The 12500-nt window shown below is 50.3% G+C and overlaps 3 protein-coding genes and 1 long non-coding RNA gene across 5 annotated transcripts in view; 1 reads left to right on the top strand and 3 right to left on the bottom strand.

The window, feature by feature from the left end:
• Positions 1–2454, top strand: part of gins1 (GINS complex subunit 1 (Psf1 homolog)) — a 3193-nt gene extending 739 nt beyond the window's left edge. The window contains exons 3-7 of the mRNA XM_068601850.1: positions 34–132; positions 871–961; positions 1035–1148; positions 1458–1532; positions 2337–2454. Coding sequence (XP_068457951.1) covers positions 34–132; positions 871–961; positions 1035–1148; positions 1458–1532; positions 2337–2405 — 448 coding nt within the window. The 3' untranslated portion in view covers positions 2406–2454. The remainder of the gene's footprint in view (positions 1–33; positions 133–870; positions 962–1034; positions 1149–1457; positions 1533–2336) is intronic.
• A 166-nt stretch (positions 2455–2620) lies between these two features.
• Positions 2621–4876, bottom strand: LOC137803417 (uncharacterized). Its single transcript, XR_011080060.1, has 2 exons — positions 4649–4876; positions 2621–3022 (listed from the first exon to the last, which is right to left on the bottom strand). It is a non-coding gene; the product is annotated as an uncharacterized lncRNA (long non-coding RNA).
• A 63-nt stretch (positions 4877–4939) lies between these two features.
• Positions 4940–12500, bottom strand: part of ninl (ninein-like) — a 19567-nt gene continuing 12006 nt past the window's right edge. For both annotated transcript variants that reach the window (XM_068601860.1, XM_068601861.1), the window contains exons 18-29: positions 11911–12029; positions 11697–11834; positions 10195–10299; positions 9692–9761; positions 9437–9610; positions 9076–9171; positions 7309–7440; positions 6876–6980; positions 6704–6805; positions 6380–6625; positions 6137–6250; positions 4940–6066 (exon numbers count right to left, since the gene is read on the bottom strand). In XM_068601860.1, coding sequence (XP_068457961.1) covers positions 5875–6066; positions 6137–6250; positions 6380–6625; positions 6704–6805; positions 6876–6980; positions 7309–7440; positions 9076–9171; positions 9437–9610; positions 9692–9761; positions 10195–10299; positions 11697–11834; positions 11911–12029 — 1593 coding nt within the window. In that variant the 3' untranslated portion in view covers positions 4940–5874. The remainder of the gene's footprint in view (positions 6067–6136; positions 6251–6379; positions 6626–6703; positions 6806–6875; positions 6981–7308; positions 7441–9075; positions 9172–9436; positions 9611–9691; positions 9762–10194; positions 10300–11696; positions 11835–11910; positions 12030–12500) is intronic.
• LOC137803427 (plasminogen-binding group A streptococcal M-like protein PAM) lies at positions 10344–11676 on the bottom strand. Its single transcript, XM_068601877.1, has 2 exons — positions 11561–11676; positions 10344–11483 (listed from the first exon to the last, which is right to left on the bottom strand). The coding sequence occupies exons 1-2, from the start codon at positions 11674–11676 to the stop codon at positions 10808–10810; spliced, it is 792 nt and encodes a 263-aa protein (XP_068457978.1). The 3' UTR covers positions 10344–10807.

The raw sequence follows: 12500 nt of genomic DNA, 5'->3' as shown, positions 1-12500 counted from the left end.
ATACCTGTGATATTGGTTATGACCTCGTTGCAGTAACGAGGCGAAGGCTGAAGGTCGAGCTGAACTCATTCCCTCCATCAAACTACGTCACTGCTGCTTGTTGAGGAACCAACGCTGCCTCACCGCCTACCTGTGAGACACACACTCACACACACACCTGTCACTCACACTCACACACACACCTGCCACTCACACACACACCTGCCACTCACACACACACCTGTCACTCACCTGTAACACACACTCACCTGTAAAACACACCAGTAACACACATACACACACATGTAACACACACCAATAACACACACCAGTAACACACACACATGTAACACACACCAGTAACACACACACACCAGTAACACACACACACCAGTAACACACACACACCTGTAACACACACAAATCTGTAGCTCACCTGTAACACTCACCTGTCACTCACCTGTCACTCACCTGTAACACTCACCTGTAACACTCACCTGTAACACTCACCTGTATCACTCACCTGTATCACTCACCCGTATCACTCACCCGTAACACTGTATCACTCACCTGTAACACTGTATCACTCACCTGTAACACTCACCTGTAACACTCACCCGTATCACTCACCTGTAACACTCACCTGTCACTCACCTGTAACACTCACCTGTCACTCACCTGTAACACTCACCTGTAACACTCACCTGTAACACTCACCTGTCACTCACCTGTAACACTCACCTGTAACACTCACCTGTAACACTCACCCGTATCACTCACCCGTATCACTCACCCGTATCACTCACCTGTATCACTCACCTGTAACACTGTAACACTCACCTGTAACACTCACCTGTCACTCACCTGTCACTCACCTGTGGTCCCTGACAGCTACGACCGGCTGCTGCGGATGCGCGCTTTGCGTTGGGAGTACGGCAGCGTTTTGCCGGCTAACGTGCGTTTCCACATGTGTGCTGAGGAGGTGAGTGTGACATCACTTCCTGTTATTGATCTTGGGCGTCGACCGGTCGTGACACGTGGGTTCACCTGCGCAGGTGCAGTGGTTCAGCCAGTACAAGAAGTCTCTGGCCTCCTTCATGCGGTGTCTGGGGGCCGAGGGACTGGACCTCACGCAGGACATGAAGCCTCCCAAGAGCCTCTACATCCAGGTGAGGCTCGTTGCATGCTGGGAAATGAAGTTTGTCTTTCTATGTATTAGAGTTTTAAATTGTTTGTTTAAATAAAGTTTTTTTTATTCTTAAATAATGTTTTTACAATTTAATGTTTAAACACAATAATCTGTTTTCTCACTCACAATATTATGATTAAAAGGAAGCCAACAAAAAGCTGAATATTATCTCTAATGCGTCCTGCTCTTCTGTAAATAGTCGTGTGTACACGAGTACTTGTACACGCAGTATGTACTGCGTGTACAAGTACCTGCAGATCACATGACGCTGACGTCGGGTGTTTTGCAGGTGAGGTGTTTAAAGGACCACGGAGAGTTCGAGATCGACGATGGAACGGTGATCCTGCTGAAGAAGAACAGCCAGGTAGAATTATTATTATTATTATTATTATTATTGTTATTATTATTATTATTATTATTAAGTTCTAAACCTCAAACATAAAGACAACTTTAATACTCTAGGAAAGATAACGGCCGTGTCTACTACTGCGCACTGCGCACTAAGCACTGAAAAGTCAGTGCCACACTGACAAAACCAGCAGGATTCAGTGCACTGAAAGTACCGGATGACGCACTGCAAACGGTCAAAACATGTCGTGTAGAGCGATGGACACTACTCGCACTGAACGGACGCCATCTTGGCTACGTGGCGGAAGAGGAGGAGCCCTTTCGCTAGCTTTTGATTAATTTATTTATATCCTCCTGCCGCGATTGTGGAGGTGTTGCAGTTTCCACATAGGATGGAGAAAGAGGAACACAAGGGACTAGAAGAGGGAAAGAAGTGCGTTCATTTTCTCAGTTTTAGTTTCGCGAGCAGATTTGCGTCCGTCACTTCCGCCAAGTGGTTAACGTGAGTGTTTCATTTGATACAGCGCTGATCAGTGACACAGAGCACTGCAGATGTTACTGCTCTGTGTTATAGTACACTGTATTACAGTGTACTTCCTAAAGTGTTCGGTAGTAGACACGGCCAACGTGTCAACAGGAAGTAGTCCCCCCCCCCCCCCCCGAGGGGGGGGGCGGGGAGGGACCACCTCCTGTTGACACATGAGGTGGTCCCTCCCCGCCCCCCCCCTCGCCACCTCATGTGTCAACAGGAAGTAGTCCCTCCCTCCCCCCAGCGTGTCAACAGGAAGTGGTCTCCTTAACGTCGGCTGTCTTTCCGCAGCACTTCCTGCCGCGGTGGAAATGTGAGCAGCTGATTCGTCAGGGCATCCTGGAGCACGTGGAGTCCTGACGGAGGCTTTCTATTGGCCGACCAGATGCCCCAACGCAACAGATTGGAAATAAAAAATATACTTTTTTCAACGTTTTGTCTCCAGTCTGTTACCTGAAGTACTACTGAAGTACTACTGAGTCTAAATCAGACCTGCAAACTCATGAGGGGTGAAGAAGGAGACACCAGGAGGAGGGGCGAGGGGGGGGGGGCAATAAAACAGGAATCACAGAAAATTCATATTCTCATGTGTTTAATGTACTTAGTATCACACATTATGCACAGAGAACTCTGCCCATAGTGAGACCCTAATAATAACAACAAACATGTTCAGAACAATGAGGTCGTCCTCTACGACCATGTCAGTGCTCAGGCCTAAAGATAATAACTTATATACATTTACACTAAACACACAATCAGGTTGAAGTTCTTCATGAACTTCTTGTCTTTGCTGCTCCGCTATGAGCCTTTTCCTGGAAGTCTCTTCTGCCTCCACCTCCTGCTTCATCTCCCCTGGTAGATGTTGTGGGCTGACATCCAGCTGCATCCTCCTCTCTGTGGCTCTGTGCAGCTTCATCTGTCTCTGGGCCTTGACCCTTGTCCCTGCTGGACCGATGGAGCCAGAACCATCGCCTGGACTAAACAAAAGGGATTTCATTGGTAAAACTTAAGAATGGACTTCCACTATTACTGTACAGCTGTTAGAAGTGTGTGGGCTGCACAGTGGTGTAGTAGCACTGACACCTCACAGCAAGAGGGTCTGTGGTTCGGATCCCGGGCGGGGTGGGGTTTGGATACTGGTCTGCAGGTCCTTCTGTGTGGAGTTTGGAGTACACTGTAGGGACTGGAGTACACTGTAGGGACTGAAGTACACTGTAGGGACTGAAGTACACTGTAGGGACTGAAGTACACTGTAGGGACTGGAGTACACTGTAGGGACTGGAGTACACTGTAGGGACTGGAGTACACTGTAGGGACTGAAGTACACTGTAGGGACTGAAGTACACTGTAGGGACTGGAGTACACTGTAGGGACTGGAGTACACTGTAGGGACTGAAGTACACTGTAGGGACTGGAGTACACTGTAGGGACTGGAGTACACTGTAGGGACTGGAGTACACTGTAGGGACTGGAGTACACTGTAGGGACTGAAGTACACTGTAGGGACTGGAGTACACTGTAGGGACTGGAGTACACTGTAGGGACTGGAGTACACTGTAGGGACTGGAGTACACTGTAGGGACTGGAGTACACTGTAGGGACTGAAGTACACTGTAGGGACTGGAGTACACTGTAGGGACTGGAGTACACTGTAGGGACTGGAGTACACTGTAGGGACTGGAGTACACTGTAGGGACTGGAGTACACTGTAGGGACTGGAGTACACTGTAGGGACTGAAGTACACTGTAGGGACTGGAGTACACTGTAGGGACTGGAGTACACTGTAGGGACTGGAGTACACTGTAGGGACTGGAGTACACTGTAGGGACTGAAGTACACTGTAGGGACTGGAGTACACTGTAGGGACTGGAGTACACTGTAGGGACTGGAGTACACTGTAGGGACTGGAGTACACTGTAGGGACTGGAGTACACTGTAGGGACTGGAGTACACTGTAGGGACTGAAGTACACTGTAGGGACTGGAGTACACTGTAGGGACTGGAGTACACTGTAGGGACTGGAGTACACTGGCTGTGCTCATGAGAGTGAACACCTTTAGCCTTTAGCCTTTAGCCTTTAGCTGCTGCTCTTCTGTCTGCAGTGTGAAGAGAGGCCATGTGAGCCCTTCTGACTGTACTTCACCTCCTTGGAGCGCAGGCTGCGTTTCACACATAAACGTAGCGTCATGACGTTAGCTAACGGTAACGTAAACAACGTCATGACGTCATGACGCTTACGTCGTTACGACGCATACAACGTTAACGTTAACGTTAACGTTAACGTTAACGTTAACGTTAACGTTAACGTTAACGTTAACGTTAACGTTAACGTTAACGTTAACGTTAACGTTAACGTTAACGTTAACGTTAACGTTAACGTTAACGTTAACGTTAACGTTAACGTTAACGTTAACGTTAACGTTGTTGTGGGCTGACATCCAGCCCACGTTAACGTTAACGTTAACGTTAACGTTGTATGCGTAACGTTGTGGTCGGGATTACCCGTTGTGGTCGGGATTACCCGACCGGAGTTAACTTGGATGTCGAGTTACCTTCGTGAGTTAAACAGCATATTAACTTGTTACTAGCAAACAAGACTTACCTCTAAACTAGAGTTCATTGCTGATCCAGTTGTACCGACGGTAACTTCAACTTGGAGCGAAGGGATGAGACGTTGGAGAGTGACGTAGACGCTGGGGACCTCTGAGGTTTAGTACAGTATAAAGTACTACATGTACCTCTGAGGTTTAGTACAGTATAAAGTACTACATGTACCTCTGAGGTTTAGTACAGTATAAAGTACTACATGTACCTCTGATGCTAATCAAATAAAAACATACCTAAGTACTTCAGTAATGCATTATCATATATCTATAAATAAAACATGCAGCTGTTTATCAACAAAACATGTTTATTAAACAGATCAATATCTCTGCAGAGGACAGGAGGTCTCACTGTGGAGGAGAAACCTTCAACTGAAGCTGGAGCACACGGTAAGAACCAGAGCTGGGTGGACGAGCGGGAGCTCTCACTCTGAGGGGAAAACTACAGATTGAATCCAGAAAAGGGATCTTATGCTGCTGCAGACACTAAAAACAATGAGAAAATATAAAACATAATACACTCATGGCTGAAATACTTCAGAGAGAGAAAGAGAGAGACAGACAGACAGACAGAGACACAGAGAGAGAGAGAGAGAGAGAGAGAGAGAGAGACACAGACAGACAGACAGACAGACAGACAGAGACACAGAGAGAGAGAGAGAGAGACAGACAGACAGACAGACAGAGAGAGAGAGAGAGAGACAGACAGACAGACAGACAGACAGACAGACAGACAGACAGAGAAATCAGCCTGGGTGTCCTTCATCTAAACAGAAGTAGAGTTTTAGGAGACATTCACCTGATAGCTGAGACTGCTGATGACTCGCGGAAAGGCCCCGCCCACAAACACACCTTCACTCATACCTGAGTCACACTGACGTCTCAACGTGACAATACGTTGTACTTTATATTGTGTGAGGGTTTGATCTTAAAATCACATTATGAAGCGCTGCTTTTATTTTATATAAGTGTTTCATCCCTCCAGTTTATTGATCGGTTATAATAAATAGAATATATTGAAACATTCTCACCATTTTGTCCAAATAATCTGCAGAATTCATTGAAAGTAAAAGCGATAAATTCATAATTAGAAACCAAAACAGGCTTATTGATTATGTTGTGCATCTGCGAGGCGTCTGCGAGGCGTCTGCGAGGCGTCTGCGTCTGCGAGGCGTCTGCGAGGCGTCTGCGAGGCGTCTGCGAGGCGTCTGCGAGGCGTCTGCGTCTACGAGGCGAGTGCCGCGGGTACGATCTCCCGCAGCAGGTGGTTCAGGGCTCTGACTCGGTCCTCCAACAGGAAGTTCTTCTTCTCTGCTTGTTTCTGCCGCTGCTCCGTGACCTGCAGGGCCTTCATCAGCTGGGAGTTCTCCTGGTGCAGCTCCTTCAGCAGAGCGCTGCACTTGGTGTTCTTCTTCAGCTGCGGACCGGACGGCAACACGTCACATGACCGAAGGCCAGAAGGCGGCCGACGGGGAGCCGACACTCACCTGGTCTTTGAGCTGCTGGACTTTCTCCTGCAGGACCAGACGGACTGCCTTCAGGGTGGTTTCCAGACCCTCCACCCGCTGCTGCAAGGAGGACACCGCCTTCTCAGACTGTCCCTGAACGCAGCACAGAGACACACAGATCAAAGTGTATTCAGCTCAGTAACAGACCGTCATGGATCCTGATGCGTTCAGGCTCAGCTCAGTGAACTTGAGGACTGGCTGACCTTTGACCTCTGGCACTACCTGCTTCATGCTGATGTGGGAGCTGCTCTGCTGGGCCTGAAGCCTCAGCTGCTCCTCCAGCTGCTGGCTCCTCCCCTGCTCCTCCTGCAGCCGGGCCTGCAGCCGCTCCTCCTGCAGCCGGGCCTGCAGCCGCTCCTCCTGCAGCCGGGCCTGCAGCCGCTCCTCCTGCAGCCGGGCCTGCAGCCGCTCCTCCTCCAGCCGGGCCTGCAGCTGCTCCTCCTGCAGCTCCTGCAGCTGGTTCAGGTGCTGCACACAGGAAGTTCACATGTAAAACTCTCATCTCGGTGTTCGGCATCGTGTCGTTCTGCCGGCCTGGGTCCAGACCTGGTCCCGGTCTTGCGTCCGCTCCGTCTGCAGCTCGCTCAGCTTGGCCTCCAGGTTCTGCTGCTCCTGGACCTCCAGACTCCGGACCTGCAGCGCCGCCAGCTGACAGACAGCAGAGACTCAGCTTATCTGGGATCAGTTAGACCAGGTCGGCGTATCGTGAGACCGGTACCTGGTGTAGCAGCTCCTGGTTCTGGACTCTCAGTTCGTGGGTCTCCTCCTGCAGGGTGACGGAGGCCTGACGGAGCTCCTCCACCTCTCTCTCCAGCTCCTCCACCTGACCAATAGAAGGAGAAGTCACATGACGCCACCTGGACGTTATCGCCGATGTCATGATGTCACGATGACGAGCTACTGCCCGTGTTTACTCCCTCCTTGCAAGTTCATTTAAATACGAGCTGAACAATCCGTCAAATGGAAAAGAAAATATAAAAATATGTTTTAAATATGAAAAATATACAAAAGATATCGGAGACTTTTGCAACATGTTGCGCAATATAGAACAGAAATGGAACGAAACAGCAGCTAAATATTCTGTGTTGGATATCCTTCAATCATGTTATTATTACTCATATTTATTAAAGTCCAGAAGAGAATGTGGAGACCTTCTCCGTCACTTCCTGGTGGGCGTGGCCCACTTCCTGGTGGGCGTGGCCCTCCTCCCGGTCGTGTAGCCGAGTGCGAAGCAGCTCAGCCTCCGACTCCAACGAGAGCAGCGACCGCTGCAGCGCCTCCACCTGCCGGAGGTCAAAGGTCAACGTGAGTGAAGGAAGCGGGTCGCTGGTTTCCTGCTCAGACTTGTTCCTTCTTACAGGAAGTAAACTTTGATTCAGAGACTTCCTCCTTTTCCTGACATCGTCCATCACAGGCCAACCGGGGTCTAGAGGAGTCAACCGGGTCTAAAAGAGTCAACCGGGTCTAGAGGAGTCAACCGGGTCTAAAAGAGTCAACCGGGTCTAAAAGAGTCAACCGGGTCTAAAAGAGTCAACCGGGTCTAGAGGAGTCAACCGGGTCTAAAAGAGTCAACCGGGTCTAAAAGAGTCAACCGGGTCTAAAAGAGTCAACCGGGTCTAGAGGAGTCAACCGGGTCTAGAGGAGTCAACCGGGTCTAAAAGAGTCAACCGGGTCTAAAAGAGTCAACCGGGTCTAAAAGAGTCAACCGGGTCTAGAGGAGTCAACCGGGTCTAAAAGAGTCAACCGGGTCTAGAGGAGTCAACCGGGGTCTAGAGGAGTCAACCGGGGTCTAGAGGAGTCAACCGGGGTCTAGAGGAGTCAACCGGGTCTAAAAGAGTCAACCGGGGTCTAAAAGAGTCAACCGGGTCTAAAAGAGTCAACCGGGTCTAGAGGAGTCAACCGGGGTCTAGAGGAGTCAACCGGGGTCTAGAGGAGTCAACCGGGGTCTAGAGGAGTCAACCGGGGTCTAGAGGAGTCAACCGGGGTCTAGAGGAGTCAACCGGGGTCTAGAGGAGTCAACCGGGTCTAAAAGAGTCAACCGGGGTCTAGAGGAGTCAACCGGGGTCTAGAGGAGTCAACCGGGTCTAAAAGAGTCAACCGGGTCTAAAAGAGTCAACCGGGTCTAAAAGAGTCAACCGGGGTCTAAAAGAGTCAACCGGGTCTAGAGGAGTCAACCGGGTCTAAAAGAGTCAACCGGGGTCTAGAGGAGTCAACCGGGTCTAAAAGAGTCAACCGGGGTCTAGAGGAGTCAACCGGGGTCTAGAGGAGTCAACCGGGGTCTAGAGGAGTCAACCGGGTCTAAAAGAGTCAACCGGGGTCTAGAGGAGTCAACCGGGGTCTAGAGGAGTCAACCGGGTCTAAAAGAGTCAACCGGGGTCTAGAGGAGTCAACCGGGTCTAGAGGAGTCAACCGGGGTCTAGAGGAGTCAACCGGGGTCTAGAGGAGTCAACCGGGTCTAAAAGAGTCAATCGGGGTCTACAGGAGTCAACCGGGGTCTAAAAGAGTCAACCGGGGTCTAGAGGAGTCAACCGGGGTCTAGAGGAGTCAACCCGGGTCTAAAAGAGTCAACTAGGGTCTAAAAGAGTCAACCGGGGTCTAGAGGAAAGAGAAAACCGGGATCTAAAAAGGGCCTACCAGGATGTAAAGGACTAGACCAGGATGTAAAGGCCTAGACCAGGATGTAAAGGACTAGACCAGGATGTAAAGGCCTAGACCAGGATGTAAAGGCCTAGACCAGGATGTAAAGGACTAGACCAGGATGTAAAGGACTAGACCAGGAGCTGAGGGAGTAGACCAGGAGCTGAAGGAGTAGACCAGGAGCTGAAGGAGTAGACCAGGAGCTGAAGGAGTAGACCAGGAGCTGAAGGAGTAGACCAGGAGCTGAAGGAGTAGACCAGGAGCTGGATGATCTTCCTTACCTCCTCCTCGTAGCAGCTGAGCTGTCGGTCCAGCAGCTGTTTCTCCTGCGTCCAGACGACCTCCTGCTGCAGCGCCGCATCCTGCAGCCGCCGCACCTGAAGTACCGATGTGTGCAGTTAGTATTTTATGTGTACTAGTTAGTATTTTATGTGTACTAGTTAGTATTTTATGTGTACTAGTTAGTATTTTATGTGTACTAGTTAGTATTTTATGCACGTAGTTCTTTTGCATTATTTAGTTAGAAAAGACACTAAATGAAGAAAAGACCGCACGCTGTACTGAGCCGGAAACGAAGAACAAAGGTTTGAGACTGAATATGCTTCGAGCCAGAGATCCTGGCCGGAGGATGCTCTCGCTCACCGTGGCCTCCTGCTCTTCCTGCTCCTCGCGGGCCGCCGCCAGCCGCTCCCGCAGCATCCGGACCGAGTCCTGGTCCCGGTCCTCCTGGAGCCGGGCGCTCAGCTCGGCGTTGTCGTCGCTGAGCTGCAGGTTCCTGCCGCTCAGAGCCAGAACCTCCTCACGGTATCTGGAGTTCTGCAGACGCACAAGGGACGAGAGCCGTCGGACACGTCGTCCCCTCAGAGGTCAGAGGTCGAGGTCCGGTTCACCGCTCACCTCTTTGTGCAGCCTCTCCTCCTCCGCTCTGCTCCTCTCGTGTTCCCTCTCCATCTCCTCCACTTTCCTCCTGACAGAAGAAGCGTTTGTGTGAGTCATGCTTCTCATTCGGGTCGAGCGGTGAACATCCGGTGCACCGGTTTCACATTTCCTTCTCACACACCGTCATCATTGTCCACCGCTGAGCCACTTAAACGTCATGGTTAGAACCATTAATAACCCACAACTAGCGCTCTTCAACAGGTCAAACACCACGACACAACAGTTTGTGACACAAAAATTTGTGAGACTAATCAATGTACATTTATAAAATGACACCGCTGAACTGCAGGCTGGGTACAGCTCGCCTACTATGACAACAGGGAGGGACCCACAGTCCCCTGGGTCCTAAGTCCCTCCATGTTTAGCTTCCTAACCATCTAGCAGCGGACAGACAGCTGCTGGCCAGCGGGCGGTGAACGACGGCGGCGTTGACTCCTCGTTCCCGAGGTCGTGTCTCTCACCTCTTCTTGTGCGCGTGGTCCTCCAGCTGCGTGACCTCCTGCTGCAGCGCGCCCAGCCGCTCCTGAAGAACTACGTTCTCCGATTGGACCTCCGCCAGCTGAGTCCTGAAGCCCACGAGCACAGTCAGAAACCAAGTGGAGGAAAGGTCCACCTAGTGGACCGTGATGGGCCTGAGACCAGGACCTCACGGTCTACTGGACCGTGATGGGCCTGAGACCAGGACCTCATGGTCTACTGGACCGTGACGGGCCTGAGACCAGGACGTCATGGTGGAATCAGTCACCCATCAATATTCGGGGTCCTGGATTAGTTTCTTTACCTCAGACTTAATTCCTGTTGATCACCATCATGGAATCATGATTTTTGATAAAAATCAGGGTGGAGAACATTTGGTTGTTAATCATTTTAGAATAATCATTTTAAAACTGATGTTGTGCACAATTCTTTTGTATTTTTTATATTCCTATTGTACTTTTTACTCTTTAATTACTCTTTTTAGAGAGGAGGAGGAAGAGGAGGAGGAAGCAGGTTATGGCGGCGCTCATGCGGTGAAGAGTTAACGTTCTCCAGAGGACGAAGGCCACGATGAAGCAGTTAGTCGTTCCAGGAGAGTTAGAGGTCCGGGAACCGGGTTCTGGTCTGTGAGTCGGTCTCATGCTCCACAAACCTGTGTGGACAGGCCGGGTCCATCACCTCTTCCAGGTCCAGCACCATCTTCTCCAGCTCCATCAGCTGCTGCATCATCTTCCTCTTCTCAGAGTCCTGCAGGTCCGGCTCGGGGGCTGCCTCGGCCCGGAGGCGGTCCGGCTCGCTGGGTTTGGAGTTGAGCTGCTCTCTGAGCGCGGAGATCTCCTCCTCCATCTCTACGATCTGGCCGGAGAGCTGCTCCGCCAGCCGGGCGTAGCTCCCGTTCTCCTGGCTCAGGCGGCGGAGCTCCTCCTGGTCCCGGGCCAGAGCGGACCGGAGCAGCGAGGTGCCGGTCCGCTCCCGCTCCAGAGCCTCCCGGAGAACCTCCTCAGAGACGCCGTCCAGCCGGCGCTGCGGGGCGTCCCGGGCCGGGTGCTTCAGCGCGTCCAGCTGGGCGGTCAGTCGGGTCAGGGCCTGGGCCCGGTTCCCCGTGGCGTCCTGCAGGCGGCGCCGGTCCTGCAGGAGGCTGGCGGACGCCGCCTGGAGGTTTCCCAGCTCCTCCTTTAGCTGCGTCACCTCGAGCAGAATCTCCCAGAATCCTCTCTGGCCCTCGCGAGAGAGCTGCTGCTCCTGAGAGAGCGGCGGCTGCTCCGCCTCCTTCCTGTCACACGTCACTCAGCTGATCAATAAATACACTTCCTGTCTTTGACCAGCTGATCAATACAATCAATACTTTACACCAGAGAATCCTCGTTCTTTGGGGGAGAGATGAAACACTCCTCCTCCGCGTCATGTGACTGATGAACTAAACGGCTGGAGCATGAAGGACAAGAGGAGCGGCGTGAGCCGAGCATGCTGGGTAATGGACGCCCACCTGACCAGCGCCACCTCCTGGTCGGCCTGCAGCCGGAGCTCCGCCTCCAGCTGGTCCTTCTCAGAGCTCAGCCTCTGGACCAGGTTGCCGATCTCTCTTGCAAAGTTCTGCTCCAGCTCCGCCCGCTCCCGCTGCATTCTGGGAAGAAGAACAAACACACGTTTTTACACCGGCTCACGAGGACGCGTCTGCATCCTGCAGAGGTCTTCCTCACCGGCGCTCCTCCTGGTTGCTCCACCCTCCTGCTCCTCCTCCTCGCTGCAGCTGCTCCTTCAGCTGCTTCACCTGCTGCTCCACCTGAGCCTTGTGCTCCTCCAGCTCGCTGATCTCCATCTGACGACAGCAATACTTCAGGAAAGTACTTCTGGTATCGAAAGTACTTCATTGAACCTTTTCTTAAATATCAGTTTTGTTCATTTACATCAAACAGAATATTGAAAAATGATACTTCAGAAAATACCTGAAACATGAAGTGTTTGTGTTTTTAAATATTATAAAGTACTTTTCATGGCTGATAGTAAACGTTATTCTGTCTCCATCATCAAAGTATATAAATATAATGAATATAATAAATATAATGAATATAATAAATATAATGAATATAATAAATAATGAATATAATAAATATAATGAATATAATAAATATAATAAATATAATAAATATAATAAATATAATGAATATAATAAATATAATGAATATAATATAATGAATATAATAAATATAATGAATATAATAAATATAATGAATATAATATAATAAATATAATGAATATAATATAATGAATATAATAAATATAATGAATA

Source organism: Clinocottus analis, unplaced genomic scaffold (genome assembly GCF_023055335.1).
Source record: "Clinocottus analis isolate CAN_PGR_092001 unplaced genomic scaffold, fCliAna1.0.p SCAF_55, whole genome shotgun sequence".
Taxonomy (NCBI): domain Eukaryota; kingdom Metazoa; phylum Chordata; class Actinopteri; order Perciformes; family Cottidae; genus Clinocottus; species Clinocottus analis.
Note: the sequence above shows the minus strand (reverse complement) of the source record. Positions and strands in the feature narration are given on the sequence as shown.